This window comes from Etheostoma spectabile, chromosome 22 (assembly GCF_008692095.1).
Source record: "Etheostoma spectabile isolate EspeVRDwgs_2016 chromosome 22, UIUC_Espe_1.0, whole genome shotgun sequence".
Lineage (NCBI taxonomy): Eukaryota > Metazoa > Chordata > Actinopteri > Perciformes > Percidae > Etheostoma > Etheostoma spectabile.
In genome coordinates this window covers 20,000,269-20,017,940 of record NC_045754.1, presented here as the reverse complement: position 1 = coordinate 20,017,940, position 17,672 = coordinate 20,000,269, and the positions used below count along the sequence as shown (strand labels likewise).

Sequence of the window (17,672 nt, the reverse complement as noted above, 5' to 3'; positions counted from 1 at the left end):
GTGGCCAGCCTAAGGCACACCTGTGCACTAATCAGCGCCTTGATATGCCACGCCTGTGAGGTGGATGGATGATCTCGGCTAAGGACTTTAAACAGATTTAGACAGATTTGTGAACAATATTTGAGAGAAATAAGCTATTTGTGTACATAGAAAAAGTCTTATAGCTTGAAAAATGGGGGCAAAAACAAAAGTGTTGGGTTTATAATTGTTGAATATTTATACACAGTATATATGGTTGTTTCAAAACTATGATATTCCTTGACAGAGACAATGCACTTTCATAAACCTTCAGCCATTAAAGATTCGCATGCATTTTATCTAAACTGGCTGATATTGAACAGCAGAGGGTTTATCATGCTGCTCAGGGCTTCAAAAAATGTACTAAATAATAATTGTAAGAAATTACTAACTTTGACCAATATCCAACAAGGGACAAACAGCACATCTTAGTGTAATTTAAATAAACACTGGAACAAACAATGATGCAAAACTAAAGGCGATTGCAGCCATGACCACCAACACACTGTGTCTTGTTGCGTGGCTTTATGTCACATTTCCTGCCTGGTTGTCATTTCTTTACCCATCATGCATAAATCTGCTAGCTAAACTGGAGTATTTGTTCTGGCACTGTGGCTTTGAGCCGTATCCTCCTTCCTAACGAGTGCTTTTGACGACTGATTATATGAATTTATGAAAATCTCAAGGAATATTACCATGTACTCATTTGTAAGTGGTAAGTCAAATGCCTAAAAGGTAAAATGTCAAATTTAAAACAATTCAGGTAAAGACGACTAAGAGGTTTTAGAGCACTGTTATTTTGCTGTGCTGCAGCAAAACCGACAGTCGCTGAGAACCTGGTAAGTGCTGGTGTATTTCTCCAGAGACACCCCCTCCACTCGCACTCACACAGATGTGCATTTTCTATCAACCGCAATCAAATGTCTTCCGAAAGCCACCGATGGCAGGAGAGACAAACGTGACATGGCATTCCGTTTGTAGAGCAAGTCTGCTGTCACTTCTCGTTTGCTCTCGGCTGTTTTGTTAGCTCAAGTGCAGTTGTCATTAATCTGCAATTATGGCGGAATGGTGGGATAGGGGCTGTATGCTACACTTTTAGCTGCCACGGTTCACTGTCAGGAAGCGTTAGCTGTAATTACCAGTGAAGACTATGGAAACGAGAGGCTGTCTCCCCCTCCAGCTCTCAACCTCTGCTGCCTATTAAACCATTCACACTCTCCTCTACTCTGCTGTTTCCACAGGAGGGACGTGGAGATTGTGCCATTTATGCCACGTCACTGTGGCATATTGGAGATTTGGGAAAATTAGCCAGTGAAATGGCAGGGAGACAGCAATTGCTATTGTTCTAAGATCGGATTTAATCAAACATGCTCACAAGCTGGAAAGTGGAAAATGCATAGCAAGGAGTAAACTGTAAATTGGGTGACTGCTGATGCGACCTTTGATGATGGAGACCCAAACAAAAATACACATACAGTCAATAGTATAGTAGGATAGTATTTCTCTTTTCTCCTATCCAAATCCATAAAGAAAAATGTAAAAATCCCAAAATGTAATGACTACAGCTTCAACTGTGGTTCCAAATGTGAATAGTTGCTGGTATAACAATAAACTGAATAGCTTTATATCCTGGGTTTTCATCTTTTGGTCGAAACAAGAAATGCCATATATCACCTTGGACACAAATGTGGACTTTTAAACAATTTTCTGACATTTTGGACCAATTGATCAATGGTAGATTAGTTTAGTGAAGTGAAGTGAATCCTTAGTTTCACACTCACACCTTAAATCCAGAAAATTATACACATGCCCGGTGTCTAACGGCTAATCCAAAATGATTACTGACCAATATACTAGATGCTGCGCCATCGGAGTGTAAATGTGTGTGAGTGTGTATCTGTTGAGCAGGTGGCACCTTGTACAGCAGCCTCGGCCACAGGGTATGAATGTGTGTGAATGGTGAATGGTTTCTGTACTCTGTAAAAGCGCTATATAAGAACAGTCCATTTGCATTTACAATATATGAGGAGCTATTTTACAATTTAATCATGGCAGCATCACTGCCTGTGAAAAAGATCCAAATAAGGGGACTACAGCTGCAACTATTAGTCAATTCATCATTTAGTTGATCAACACAAATTAATCTGCTTTTATTTAACAACTGGTTAATCATTCAAGTTGATTTTATATTTAGGAAAACAATGCCAAACACTTCCAAGGTGTCAAATCTGAGAATTTTCCTGTTGCGTTTGGACTGTGGGTCAGACAAAAAACATTTGTCATCCAAATAGGCTGTTTTATACTATGATGGGCATTTTTTAAAATAATCATAAGTTGCAGCCCTAGAGATAGGGGGCCTTATTTTACACACGGCGCAGGGCAAAGCCCGACCCAAGTGTCCTTTCTAGTTTAAGACCGACGCAGTTGTTAATTTCCCATCCAGCACCAACCTTGGGTGTGCTGGTCTTAGAGGGAGGTGTGTTCAGGTGCATTCTGGGCGTATTGCTATCTTGAGGTAGCGGAAAGTGACTATACCAATGACCAACAAAAACCTGATCTAAAGTCAATAGCGCTACATTTTATTGTCATTTTAACAGCGCATTAGTAAAATGCACTTAGGCTTGTGCACAGCGCGTGCACACTATCCTTGTTACACACACAGCGGCACACATACAGAAGATTAAAAATAGAAATGTGAAATAGTACTGTATTACGATATGATCAGCTCGCACGCTTTCATGCATGAGCAGATCAGTTTCTTCTCCTGAATATCTCTCCTTCCTGCCATCATAATAGCAATGCGCCAAGATACACGCGCACTTGGCTTTTAAAGGGAATGCGAGATGACAATCTCATTGGTTTATTGCACCTTACACCCAAAACACAACTATGATTAATAAAGACAAGCCTTCTGAACCCTGCATCCGGTGCACGGACCTTTTTTCCTACGTTAACTAGCAAAAGTGGATTCACACACCCAGCTAAACGTACTTGCGACAGGCACTTCACGCCGTGCGCTTAGATCGTTAAATAGGTTCCAGTGTTCCTAGTAAAAAATTTAATAAAAAATTAATTTAAAAATAAGGCCCAATTCACTGTTTCTCAAACTGTAGTAAGCCAGCCGATATAATTTCTGATATATAGTTTTTTAAATGAAATAAATGAATTCAAAAACAATACTATGGAAGTACTACAAGATATCCAATAATAATACTTATAATATGATGAGTTAAAAGTAATGTATAATAAGTGTTGGTTTGAGTATTGTTGCTACATAGTTACGTTCATGGGCGGAGTGCACATACATCCATAATTAGTTACAAGCTGTGATGGCAAGATAGTAAGCAGAGGTAAAATGAATGGCTCAAAACACTGCAATTGTAGCTCCAAACCGGAACGGTTAGGAAGAGAAGTGGGGATGAGGATATTTCGAGCGAAAAGTGCTACTTAAGCAGGTGCTGTGAAGTCTCCACAGCACCTGCAAGTAGCAAATGATGCAAAACAGTAAAGAGATTTTAATTCAGTTGGAGCAGGAAGGAGGAAGTGCACTGTGGCTGTCAACAATAAATGTTTTTAGGAATAAACCTGCCTCCTAAGTGAACTGAAGCTGAATAGGGTAGGAATATTCTACTCTATTTTAATGTGGGCCATGATGGTGGTTCTTACTGAGTCCTAATATTTTCTGAAGTGGTACATGGTGTAAAAAGTTTGAGAAATACTTACTAATTACCACCTCACTCAAACTTGCAAGTGTCAAGTGGCAGCTCTTACCCTAGAATACTGCAGCTAAGCTAAAAAGCTTCTAAAAGATTTTCATTTGGAGCTGGTTTTTATCCGGTTTTAAGCTAGACAGCAATCTGTGTGTGTTTGCTGCTTTCAATGCACCACAGAAGGACAAGTAAGAAAGTGTTTACTTAAAAGAACATCAATGTCTATTCAGGAAGGAAAGGAGGAGGGCCGTTAACTGTGAAACACTGGTGCTTAATCTCATTATACCAATTGTCTATGGGAGAGAATTAGAGTGGGATCTGCAGGAATTATACATGTTGGGGTCGTACATAATGAGCTCTATGTAATCCCCCCACTTGCAATCAAAGGCTGCCAGGGAGTACCAGCCAGTCAGCACACACATGTAGACATGCACATAAACACACAACCACACACAACCACACACACACACACACACACACACAACCACACACACACACACACACACACGCTTCTTAAGCCTTTTAAAGAGTGCTGCCATTGAAAGCCACAGACAAGCTTGACAGTCGTCGTTTTAAAATAAGCGTCTGCAATTGAGTGTTAACAGCGAGCGAAGTGCCAAATTACACAGAGTGGGGATTAACGTAGAAACAGACAGATATATGAACAGGAGAGCGAGGGAAAGAGAGAGGAAGGAAGAGAAGGGGGTGGGGGGGAGCAAACCGTCGAAGGGCTCAGTAATGAATGAGAGGCAAGTGGAGGATTTAGCTTAGAGCAATAGGTTCTGTAAATTAATGTGGCACAGTAACAGGGAAAAAGAAAAAAGCAGACTGTAGTGGAGGGATTCACAGACCAGAGAAATGTTACAGCACCACCCTGTGGGCAAGATATAGACTGCAGCAACGCAAACTTTTCAGTGTCAATTAATGATGTCTCAGGTTGAGTACTTTGTGTGTGTTTGTGTGTCTGTGCTTGCGTGTGTGTGTGTGAGAGAGACAGACTTACTCAGTGTGTCCCTGGAAGACATTGACAGAGTGGATGGACGGGTCTCTAAAGTCCCACAGTCTAAAGGTGGTGTCTCTGGATGAAGTGACCACCAGCCGCTGGCTGGGGTGGGTACAGCAGTGGGTCAGCTCCTGGTCATGTCCTGCATACATAGACAACTTTACGAATTTGAGCGAACAAATTAACAGCACGTACAGCATCAGCATATTTTCTTTCAATTGTTGAAAATAATTAAAAGTACCAAAAGAGGCACAAACTGGACCTTCAATTTCTCTAACCAACTCCTGTGCACAGTCTGCTTGGACTATTTCATTGTTATCTCTCCCTGCAGCTCAGTCTGGAAACCTGCAAGTTTAATTCTCCTGCTTCAGTTCACAATTTTGCGGGAACCAATCACAAACCGACTTATCTACCTGGCGCGCTATTGGCGGGTTTAACACAATGATGATAGAAAAGCGACCAAGCAGCTTCTTGTTTACATCCAACATAGCGGCGACCGAATGCCAAGAAACACAGCAACCCGTTGATGCCGCTGTCGCTTCTACGTCACCCGGATTGTTGGTCTGATTGGTTCCCTAACCCTATGCCCGTTGGTCACACCTCTTGTGCAAAGAAAATACAGAGCAGACTCCCCAGACTTCCTGTCCCTCAATCTCTAATCTATTGAGGTCTGGTGATAGCCAGACTAGGAAACAATGGTTTCTTTCTGTTTAGTCTGGAGACCAAAAAACACAACGGCCAATTTAGTTCACGACTGCTCCATAAAATGAACAGGCATCCCATATCGCCTTTTTGCAGGAACAATAAAAAATAAAATAATGTATCTGTACCAGAAGATACCCAAAGATATATACCGGAAGATAAAGATAACACACACCAAATTTTGCTATATATACTGTGTGTGTGTATAGATATATATATATACACACACACTATGATATAATATGTCAGCCAGGTTACATACCAGTGAGTGTGTGAACAAGCTCAGACGTCTCCACCTCATACAAGTTGGCAGCACGATCCCAGGAAGCGGTCACCACCTGTCGGCCTCCCACCAACCAATCGGCTGCGATCACTACACCCTGGTGGCTCTTCAGGGTTGCTGTAGCGAGCCGGACGGTGGGCACCTCGCAAGGGCCTTCGCCATCCACCTCACCTTCTTCTCTGTCCGACGAGTCCTGGTCGTCATCACACGGAGCCTAGTGGTGTACAAATGAGGACACACAGTAGTTCAGTCAATGCACACAGATGCCTGCAGTGATCCAGAATAAACGGTAACACTTTCCTTTAAGGTTTCTACATAAGAGTGACATGACACTGTAATGAACACATGACACTGTCATGACACACCCTAACCATAAGTTGTCATGACAAAACCGAATGACACTTACTAAAAGAAGGGCTATGTCATAAACGTTTATGACTTGTTTATGACACGTTCATGTCACTCTTATGTAGATGCCTTCAAGTAAAGGTTAATAGAGTAAATAAACTGTCAGCTTAGTTTTGGTGATAAATTTGCCATGATATGTTAAGGGACCTATCTGTACACATACTTAATATTCACTGAATTGGTAATGTAATCAATCCTTTGACAGAAAACAAACCTCTAAAAAAAACTCCACAACATTCCAGGATGTTACAGTAGAAACTCGGAGAAGGGAACAGTACAAAGGTACTCACACTGACATCTGGTGGTGGCTGGGGGGCAGGAAGCTGCACCATGTAGCGCCAGATGTGAGCCGTCTGGTCCCCAGAGGCTGTGGAAACATAAGTACAACATCAGCAAACACACAGCACATTCAGATCTACAGGAAACGTAACTGATGGAGACAACGGTGGCAGGAGGAGACAGTCAAAAAGTCATTTAGAAATAAAATGTTGATACAAAACAATCTACAAAGTAAACACACATGCATTTAAATACATACCTGTGAGGGCCATCTGCTCAGTAGGATGGAACTTGATGGAGTTGACTGTAGGCGAGAGAACAATAATGAGACATGCACATATGTTACATCACATGTTGCTTTTATCTAATCAAATGTGGAAAGACACGCTGTACAGTAACCAACACTTAGACATAAGTTTAATAAAAAGAGAAATGACATGACAGAATTTGCAGCATGAATTGTCATCACATCCATTTAAGAAAGAGATGCCATTTTGTAGTTAGACTTACTTAATATGAAAAGTACATATGCTGCACAGACTCATCAGGCACTTTAAAATGTCTCCATGGTGAGAGACAAATACAGTTATTTAAGTTTCTAATGAATAATTACCTGATCCTGCGTGGCCAGCATACCTCAGCAGACATTTCCCAGTCTCTATACTCCACAGCAAAGCTGAGTGATCTGTGACGGGAGACCAGAGGTGGACAACATTAAGCCATTGACATGTTTTATAGTAATCAGGTAATGCTTACATATTGTAATGTACTGTTTTCACACAATGGGCTCTCTAGTTGGATTCAGTTCACTCACTATGGTGAGACTGTGTACAACAAGATATAAGTAACACTAACTGAGCAGCGTCTTTTCAGCTAGAGCTTCTAAAGTTTCAGCAATGGCAAGTGATGGAAAAAACAAAACTAAATCATATTTAACAAAACTAAAAAGTCTTTTTTTATTTCAACAGTATTAGCATAACACGTCTGGTGTGCAACAGATGCTTTCTCACGAATCAACTATCTTCTCATATTTTGCAAATTGCACCAATGTATCACAATTAATGGGAAATGGTATAATGATGTAAATATTGCAGGCAAAACTTTTAGTTCTGACCATTTTTTAATGGTGGAAACCACTATGTTACATGTAGGCTGTGTGTAAAACAATAGTTGAGTGACTGAAATATTTAAATAGTTGGGCGCCCAGATAGCTCAGTTGGTAGAGCGGGCACCCATATGTAGAGGTTTACTCATCGACGCAGTGGGCCCAGGTTTGACTCTGACCTACGCCCCTGTGCTGCATGTATTTCCCCCTCTCTCTCCCCTTCTTCAGCTGTCACTAAAATCCTAAAATGCCCAAAAAATAGTGACTTGGTGTACCTGCAGAAGCGGTGCCTAGGACTACTGGCTGAGTGCGGGTGATGCTGAGGTCCCAGATCCCATCCCGGTGGCCCACATACTCCTTGAGCAGCTGGCACAAAGCACGGGACCCGGCTGTGGCTTTAAAACTGGACACAATCTGAGCAGGGAAGGAGGAAAGAGACGTGGGCATGATGGAGAAAAAAGAAATAGACAGAGGGATGAGCATTCCTCCTGGTGCTGAACCAAAGTTATACACACTGTTGCTTACATTAGTGGCCAACTACAGGTGCTCCAATAACAAGTCTTCAGAACTCATGGGGCTGATAAAGAACCTGCATATGTACGACTTCATTTACTATGCCTTACAAAATGGCCTATTATGGCACAGTTACTAAAACAAATGTTTCAGTAACTGTGACCGCCTAACCCTTAAGGTCACAGACGACCTCTGCAATACTGCAATACTTGAATACTTGGGGACTTGAGGTCCCCAAGAATTACTAGTCCTGTGTGAATAGGGCATAGTTTGTTTTTGATAAATTATGGTAATATACAGTAATTGAAAGCTGGCTACATAATTGAAAGCTAACCATGGAGAAAGGACGAAATAGTAGATTTTCATTTTTTACATGGATCACAGATTTTATTGTTGTACAAGTGATAATGTCAATAAAGTTCTATTCTGCATTCTAACCTGCTTCAGAGCAGGCTAACTTCAGAGGATCAGATCCCAACCTGTCGAAAGCATGACAGCTCTCCTAAAAAATGGAGTAATCATTCCTACAGGACCCTGACAGGGACACGAGTTTTCATGACATTTTCATAGATCAGTAGAATCATTTTGTTTCCCCTGGTAATTATGTCAGAGATAGAAAAAAAACACAAGTATGTGTTCACTCTAGATTTACAACAAACAGAGAGATGGTTTACCACAGACTAATGAATGGCAGTTCATTAGCTCAGTTCATAATGACTGGAGACATAATGAGCCATTTTTCTCAGCCATTAGGTTTATTATTTATCATTATGTGGATATTATTCCTAGTGTTTCTGAAGCTTTTTAATCTATTTGAGTTGTGTTATTATATTGTATATATTTCACCTCACTGTAATTTGCCAGGTAACAGTCAGGTAACCCAATGTTAAACTGGCTTTGTGATGTTGGCCCCTGATATGTGTTTATATCAGAGGATGTTTCTGCAACTGTCAAATGGGTAATAGTTACACATTGCACCAAACTGTGTCTCAGTGGAGTATTAATATCAAGACTGCTTTAACATCAATTGAAGTATCTGTGTAAAGAATCATAATAATAGATCCTCACTGTGAACGGATATCGTAAGAGAGGTGCACCTCTAAAAATATCTAGTGGTTAGATGTAGCCGTTAGTCACTGCAGGCTTCCAGATGAACAAAATAAAGGTTGCATTGTAGTTTAAATTGTCACAAAGCTGTCACAACCTGTACTGCGCATGCTGCTGAAAGCAGACAGCTAACCGCAGCAATGAGCTTAGATCATTGGCAGTCATTACATGCAGCTGCGAAGCATCTGGTTCCCTTGTGTGTGAGACAGTGTTGCCACCATTCTGTCCAGTGTGTTTGCAGTCACAACATAACACAATCTTATTTGTTTTCTGTCATTGAAACACAATGAGCAGTGAGTAACAAGACAAATAGCCCATTCCAGTCCAGGTAAATCCAGGAGTAAACAGAGGCTGGTGTTAGTGTAGATCATTAGGTTGAAGTACTGTCATTCTTAACAAAATTAGTTTTTGGTCATGTTTCTTAGCCAGCTGATAGGTTAGCTGTATATTATATAGCAGCTAGTTATGTTAATCTAACAAGTCCTCCCTTGATCCTGTGTATCTTCTTTTCTATTTTTTAAATCAGAAGAGGATTGTTTCCCACTCTTCATCTAGCTCAGACTTCGGCTACATTCAGATAGTTTTACTTTAAGGTAAAGTGGAAAATAGGAAAATGGGGAAGAGAACAGAAAAATACAAAGTAATGTTTAAAAGCCATGCTACACTTACCTAAACATTTTAATGACACTTATACCATAACAGAGCTCTACGCGTACATTTATATTTTATGGCCACAGGGGCCTTTTAATGAAAAAATGTGAAAGATGTGGGGGCATAGGTATTTTAAAAAAATACAAACAACATGAATGCATAGAGTATGCAAAACAAACTGACATAACTAGAAGATAACTAAAGAATTTTGAAACATAAGATGTACTTGGAACAACCGTTAAACTCTTCGCTGTAATTTTCACTTGCATTTGCAACAAAGACATTTTGGGAAATCACTTGTTGGCTTTCTTGATGAGAGTTAAATTAGAAGATCAATACCACTCTCACGTCTGTTTTTTGCTGTTTCACGAAGGTTGTTTGCTGGACTATTTCTTGCAAGGAAGCAGTTGCCAGCGGAGATAAGTTACTGCTTCTGATCAAGAAATAGTCCAGCAAACTCAGTTTTTTGTAAGGAATAAACCTTCTAGATATAAGGTGTTAATTAATGAGCTTTAGAGGTGCTGGTTGGCAAATTATTACCTTCAAGTGGTTACCTAGTTTCCAATCGTTGTGTTAAGCTAAGATAAGTGACTGCTGGGGTTAGCTTCCAATTTAATGTAAAGAAGACATTAATCACCCAAAATGGTGAACTATATTGTCTAAACTTGGCCATTCTGACTCTGATAAACTTGTCTTGTGATGTAGGGAGAACAGCTTTTTTCTATTTTAATTCCACATCAGTTATTTGTTTTGGTATTATAACAACTGACTGACATATCGTTTTGCTAATGGTAAGGGATTCCAGTGGTCACCTGAGTAATTACGTTTTTTTTCTATTGGTAGAGGAATGTGTTCAATGAATAAGTGACATAATGGCACTGTAAAAAAAATGTTGTTTTTTACAAATGCAGCCGTTCACAAAAATGACGTCTGACAGGGTGCAGAGCAGAGAAGAGATGAGGAGTCAAGGTCAGACTGTAGTTAAAAACAGACTCAGCCCACAGCTGTCCCTGCACATTTAGTGACAAACCGAGCATTCAGGAAGTTACCCATGAATCTCCTCCCCACAACTCCCATGAGGCCACACTGAAGTTGCGAGGTCCACCTATTCTGCCGTGGAAAGTGTACAAGCGCTACATCGGCAAGAGATTAAAAAGGAAGAAGTCAATGGAAATGTAATGTAGTGTAAAACGCTTAATATCAAGTTTCCTTAACTTCCTGTAAGTCCAAAACCCTTACAGCACTTCAACAACAGAAGAATTGAACAGTAATGATTTAATTTGTTTACATGTCAGGACCTCAGAGGAAGAGAGAAAAAAAAATCTTCCTTCTCCTCACTCAGCAACAAGGGGGCTTTTGATTGTTTGATAGTTCCCATTACACCCGCAGCTCAAATAATTACACGGATGACAAATCTCATGAGCTCTATAGAATAGGCTCAAATAGCTGGGGCCAGGTACCTTGCTGGTGGAGGCTTTGTAGGTCGTCTTCAGCTTCTGTGACAGTTGACTGGTGCTGTGACTGGCTGTGTGATGGAAAGACAAAGAACAATGAATGAAATTCTCCACTGAGTGACAATCTCATTGGCTGCTTTCACTGCTGCACTAATGGGCCTTTTAAAATGCTAAAGCTTTTGATTGTCCTAAAACAAGCTGGTCCAGGCGTACTGCAGCAAACCAGGCTGGTTTTCAGTGAAGTCTGTTTGATGAAGGAGGTTTAAATAAGTCTGACCTAAGTCACCACGGAAACGTAACACTCCAGGTCAGGCTAGTTTTAGGTTAAGCATCACGTCACACTTACAATCAATCTGCCAGACTGAAACACAGTGTTTATACCAGTTTTTTTCCCTGAAGGTTCCTCTTCACTGCTGAATTATAAGCATGAGTCAGTTTCTAGTACATGGCAGATTTATCACATTCTGACATAGGCTGCAATAAGTGTGTACTTAAAATCCGAGGTCATATTTATTATTATATTCCAGTCAACACATGGGCTTATAAAACATGCTTCAATTTAAACTGCAATTACTATTAAGATAGTTGTTAGTAACCTTAATCGGTTTCTTGTGTTAAAAATACAAGAGTGACAGACAGTCAGTCTGAAGGTTATTAAACTATGTTTTCATCATATTGAGGCTTTTTCTTCATTGTGCCCCCATAGAATAAGATACACCGCTTAATTTCAAAACAACACAATAAATTTCATCAATATTTTTCATTTGAAATTTTATAAAAGAGACTTCAGATACAGTATAAGGGGACCACTAAGGTCTATATAAAAGAGACTTCAGAACAGTATAGGGACCACTAAGGTCTATTAAAAGAGACTTCAGATACAGTATTAGGGACCACTAAGGTCTATATAAAAGAGACTTCAGATACAGTATTAGGGGACCACTAAGGTTATATAAAAGAGACTTCAGATACAGTATATAGGGGACCACTAAGGTCTATATAAAAGAGACTTCAGATACAGTATTAGGGACCACTAAGGTCTATGTAAACGAGACTTCAGATACAGTATTAGGGGACCACTAAGGTCTATTTAAAAGCATCCAAAGAGCACCACGTCATGGGAGATTTGAGGAATGACAGTACCTTTTGTTTTCAGAGCTCCTTTGGTGGGGTCTCCTCCCTCAATAGTCTGTCCATCTCCGGTCAGACGCTCATTCAGAGAGTCAATTTCCCGGCGTACTGTAATATTAGCACAGTGACAGGGCGTCAGTAAGCAAACACTGCAAGTTTAGAAACCACCTGGTTAGTCAATCAACACCCAGAGATCAATACAGTAAGGTACGTGCCTCAGAAAGCTACATGCAATCTAAATACATTTGCTTGACTCTTTCGATCAGCCACTCACATTCAAGGTTTTCAATGTAGAGATTTTCAAACTCGCGCTCAATCTGGCCAAAAAGGTCTAGAAGGTTGTTCCGTAAGGAGAGGGGCAGTTTCGAGTCCTGGACAGACAGAGGAGAGAAATAAAGCTTGAATAAACCTGGTGGGGAACTGGCATACAGAGCTACAAATTAGTAAACATTGGCACAGTGAGCAGGAGTCACCACTTTTATTCCCTCTGGATCCCTTTCCACTGTGGTTTTTCTCATTTACTTACAGGATAATGATATACAGTATGTGCTTAAAAATCTGAACTTAAAGACTGTTTTAAAATGTGTTCAGAAATTAAGAAGGAAACATACATAAATCTCAAACACAGCATCACAGCCACCAATTGAGTAAAAACTCAGCCACATTTTGGGCTAACTACAACCTAAAAACAATTTACTATTAGCTACACAACAGCCAGGGTCCAACAACTTTAATTGATTTCAACTGACTTACCTCCATTGTGAACTCCTAGAAGTACCCAGATAACGGGTGACCACCAGTCTACACCAGACTAGCATGCATAGACGTAAAAAGCTGCCATGAAAACAAAGGATTCAAAAGGCTGCGTTTGACAGCTCACCTTGAGAGCTGCTGCTTTCTCTAGCCCTCTGAAAGACGAGGAAACCAAATACTAAACTGTCACTCTTTCTTCTGGCACGCATTCAAAACCAACAGTTTGTCACAGAAACGTTAATTGCCTGACCATTCGGCTGCGCAGCATGTCAACACACTTTGTAAAAGAACAAACAATATATATTTTGTTCCACTAGCTAACAGGCAGATCTTATGAATTTAAAGCTGCTTAGTTGTGGCCCTAAAACCTGCACCATACTCTGGCTAATAATGACAGCATTGAAAGTGTAGAAGAAAAGGCATTCTGTGTGTTATATATGGGTCTATAAAGCCGTCTGCGTGTGTGGAACTTTTGCTGTGTGTGTGTGTGTGGGGGGGGGCGGGGGCAGCATGTCTTGGCAATAGATAAAAAGACCTATTGAAAAGACTAATCAGATCTGGACACATGGCCCATATTAAAACTTGATGAGACAACAGGCCAGTGCAAGATGAGCTCTAGCTTTTGTGGCTGATAATTCGAGGACTTTGTCAAGCCGAGAAAGTAGAATGCTAAAGGACTTCCATGGCCAAAACTAGGACTGGGCAATACTGACACAATAAAGCATTGCATTATCTGGACTGAATACTTGGTTCCAAAATCTGGATCATGAAAAAGGCACAGACAATGTTTTGTCATTCATTCTACCAGTTTGGTGGAATGGTGTATTTCCCATCTAAATCATTCCCAAACCCTTTGCTCAGCTTATCAGAGAGATTCTGAATATGGTCCCTCTCCAGCCAACTCCCAAAGTTAACAAACAGGGTGTTCTTGATCAAACAAAAACTGCTTTTATTATCTCAGAAGTAAAGAAGCTGGACAGTTTGCTACAACTGGTTGGTATCAGGAAATGCCTACAATGTAAAGGCTTACGGTCTGGTCTGTCTTCCCTTTCTGGGGGAAATAAATCAATTGTAACTCTAATTTAAATAAACGGTTTGGTGATAGTTAATCACTAACGTGATGCCTTAAAAAGTCACAATAGATCCCTTTGTTTTAACAAAAAGAAATCAGTAACCAACATGCACATTGATGCCATGCAGTTCAGAGAAAATCTAGATGACATAAAAAAAAACTAAAACGCTAACTGAAAATAACTAGCTTTTTTCCTGGGGGGGGGGAGAAACCACATCTCATTAATTCATTTCATTGGATGTCGCAACACCACGCAAGTACAAAATAACAGCAATGCTGCACGGCCAGCTGGTACTGTACAGCCTCACACCGAAATGACAATTAAATGCTTAGAGAATAACTCTCTGTATGTGTTTTTAGCAGATCCACGAGTGAGTCTGTGGGCCATGCCTACAAGATATGTTATCACATGTCTAATAAGCTGTATGTTTGCTAAAATGCTTGTCCGTAGCTGTCAGAGCATGCGTGTGAGAGAGAAAACGCTGTTGGTGCATCTTCCTTACCTGTCCCTCCAGCATGTCTCCTCTTTGGACGCCTAGTGGCCTCTCCTCTGTGCTGTTGGTGCGCCGGATAGACAGACTGTGAGCCTTCCGCTTCTGCTTGGGGTGACGGGCAGCTGAAGCAGAGCCGCTGCTGCTTCCGCCCTCCACAGGCATCCCTCCTACTGCGTGGGTGGCCCTGCCCCCTGCTCCCCTATTACCTGAGAGGCAGGTAAACAAAGGCCAGACTCCCTAGTCGGCTGGTGGGTAGATTAGGTTGGTCTGTTCACCACCTGTCTGCAGGTAAAAGGAAGTCAAGTTCAGGTTCACAGCCAATGAAGGAACTGCTCCAAGTGAAGGGTAAATTTCCCTTCATAGATCCAAAGTACCAGCAAAGAGTATATTTTTAAGAAACTTTTTTTTTTAAACAACAATTTACTGGTGTACCTAATCTAATGTAATTTAAAAAAAACAACTCTTTTCATAGTAATTCACTTTACTGACTACTGCCCACTGGAAGATGGCTAACGTTATGGAAATAACAGGTTCAATAAATAAGCTATTATTTATTATTGTTTGATACGATTGTTAAATTGTAAGTCATTCGAATTTACTGTTGGCAGCCCAGGAAGCTTGACAGGCCCAAAGACCTGCATTTCCCAACGGGCTTTGTGACATCTTTTTAAAATTAATTCACAGTATTTTAATGAAGTTCGGCGTCACGGTCCTTACATGCTAAGAGGACGACACATTTTGGGACTGAGCAGCTTCGTTCTATCGTTATGATATCGCCATTTAACGTTATTGGACAGTGCATACCAGAATTTAGCTAGCTTAACAGTATCTTTCACCCTGCATGGCTTCTTGAGAAAGCTTATTTTGTTGCTCCAGCTAGCTGTCTTTGAGGTGTCGTATTGACGTCTGTCTGTACATGCTAACCTGTGCTAATGTCTTGCTGTTTTCTGAAAATTAGCCGGCTGGCTAACACTGGCTTCTTTGTAGAAATGTACGTTGTCCTTTATAAACAAAATAAAATGAACGTATACATTTACAAACCGAATACCGTATTATAAACTTGAATTTATTTAACGTTATGCCCAATAACTGACCATATAAAAATAACAGGGTACGCTTGCAAAATTATTAGTCGACGTTGCAACCTATAGCCGACATGATTCTGACATAAACGAAACAACAAAGACACCCACCACTGTAACAATAACGTTAGCTACCTTAATAAATGCATACTTAGCTACCGTGGAGGTCTATAAACGACAGCTAAGCGGTAGCGCTAACGCAAGCTAGCTCCCATATATCATTCTTCATTGCGGGGCAACAGCGGCATAACTAACACATCACATAACGTTACTGTAGCAGCTAAACCACAGCACCAAGTTTATTACACAGAGCTTAATAGCTTTCCTAACTCGACATGAAAGTATGTAACGTTAGCGTTAAAGCTGTCAATTTGGAATTTTAAAAGGTTATCGACGTATGACATTAATATTGGACGGTAATGACACGTTTTAGTTTGACAAGGACCGGAATATCCCAAATTTGACACATCGCGTATTTCATTGGTGCACCGACTTCCGTATCACGTGCTTTGTGTTTGCACTTTGAAAGCCAATGGGTTGTCACACTCATGCTTAGGTATCCAATGAAAACCCGTGACCTCAGAAGCAGGGAGGGAAAGCTAGGTGGTTCAGTTATCAGCTCTAAAATATCGTCGTGACTCGTGAGCAAACGCAAAATACGTTCAAATACGAGGTTTACCAACTTGAAACCGGACAATTGCTTTGTAAGTAAATTAACATTGTATCGGTAGGTCGCATATGTAGCAGACAATGCATACTTATGTTCAGTTGTCAGAGGCCTAGGTGATGCGGGCTGTGCTGTGCAGTGGTCTGATGGCGTGTTAACGGCCAGTGTTAGGAGGAAAACACGAAGTGGAGTCTGCTGGAATAGTACAGCAAGCTCCAACCATTTCCTACTTACTGTATGCTTTCATGTTAATGCTTAAGTGATATCTAAATATACAATGCTACAATACACACTAATATAACTATAAAAAATAGAGTATAATTACAGGGGGGCATTTTACTGGATTGAGTACTTTTACTTTTGTCACATGAAGTAACACTTAGGTAGACCTATATCATTTTACTAGACTTATTTCAATGCAGGACTTTTACTTGGCCAGTAATTACACATTTACTTAACCTCATGTTGTCCTCGGGTCTTCCTACATCAATGTTCTTTTTAACTATCCAATTGGAATTCCCCAAAATAACATGATTGATTCCACACAACGCTCTTTGCCAAGTACAAATCTCTACTTTCATTCATTTTGGGGCGTCTTATTCAATTTCATAACATTTGAAAAAAAATTGAAGTGGTTTTGGGATAGTATTGAGTAAAAGTTGACATATTCCAGTCTGTGATTATCCATCAACATCCATTCCTTTAATTTTAGTCTCAATAATTCAAAATTTCTGCTTTGGGAACCAAAAATAGTTTTTTGGCAAGCTTTAGAGAACGTGCCCCATAACGTTCTCCTAACGTTGCAACCTTTAGAGAACGTGCCCCATAACGTTCTCCTACCGTTGCAACCTTTAGAGAACGTGCCCCATAACGTTCTCCTAACGTTGCAACCTTTAGAGAACGTGCCCCATAACGTTCTCCTAACGTTGCAACCTTTAGAGAACGTGCCCCATAACGTTCTTCTAACGTTGCAACCTTTAGAGAACGCTTCTCTAACGTTCTCCTAATGTTGTAACCTTTATAGAACGTTCCCATAACGTTCCACTAACGTTGCAACCTTTAGAGTACATTCCCCTAACATTGCAACCTTTAGAGAACGCTTCCCTAACATTCTCCTAATGTTGCAACCTTTATAGAATATTCCCATAATGTTCCCTTAACATTGCAACCTTTAGAGAGCGTTCTGCTAACGTTCCCCTAACATTGCAACCTTTAGAGAGCGTTCTCCTGATGTCCCTCT

The 17,672-nt window shown here is 40.5% G+C and overlaps 2 protein-coding genes across 5 annotated transcripts in view; one reads left to right on the top strand and one right to left on the bottom strand.

Moving 5' to 3' along the window:
- Window positions 1–16,605, bottom strand: part of LOC116672315 (WD repeat-containing protein 37) — a 25,722-nt gene extending 9,117 nt beyond the window's left edge. Inside the window, exons 1-11 of one of the 2 annotated variants that reach the window (XM_032504072.1) lie at window positions 16,524–16,605; window positions 14,693–14,967; window positions 12,639–12,735; window positions 12,377–12,472; window positions 11,240–11,304; window positions 7,784–7,922; window positions 7,017–7,088; window positions 6,663–6,707; window positions 6,415–6,491; window positions 5,696–5,930; window positions 4,732–4,873 (exon numbers count right to left, since the gene is read on the bottom strand). In XM_032504072.1, the coding sequence (XP_032359963.1) occupies window positions 4,732–4,873; window positions 5,696–5,930; window positions 6,415–6,491; window positions 6,663–6,707; window positions 7,017–7,088; window positions 7,784–7,922; window positions 11,240–11,304; window positions 12,377–12,472; window positions 12,639–12,735; window positions 14,693–14,845 (1,121 nt within the window). In that variant the 5' untranslated portion in view covers window positions 14,846–14,967; window positions 16,524–16,605. Of the gene's footprint in view, window positions 1–4,731; window positions 4,874–5,695; window positions 5,931–6,414; window positions 6,492–6,662; window positions 6,708–7,016; window positions 7,089–7,783; window positions 7,923–11,239; window positions 11,305–12,376; window positions 12,473–12,638; window positions 12,736–14,692; window positions 14,968–15,900; window positions 16,218–16,523 lie in introns of those variants that run through there. The other variant, XM_032504073.1, reaches the window with a different exon arrangement.
- The window catches only part of idi1 (isopentenyl-diphosphate delta isomerase 1), a 7,210-nt gene continuing 5,852 nt past the window's right edge, over window positions 16,315–17,672 (top strand). For 2 of the 3 annotated variants that reach the window (XM_032504078.1, XM_032504077.1), the window contains exon 1: window positions 16,315–16,469. The gene's annotated coding sequence lies outside the window, so the exon portion shown is untranslated. The remainder of the gene's footprint in view (window positions 16,470–17,672) is intronic. The other variant, XM_032504079.1, reaches the window with a different exon arrangement.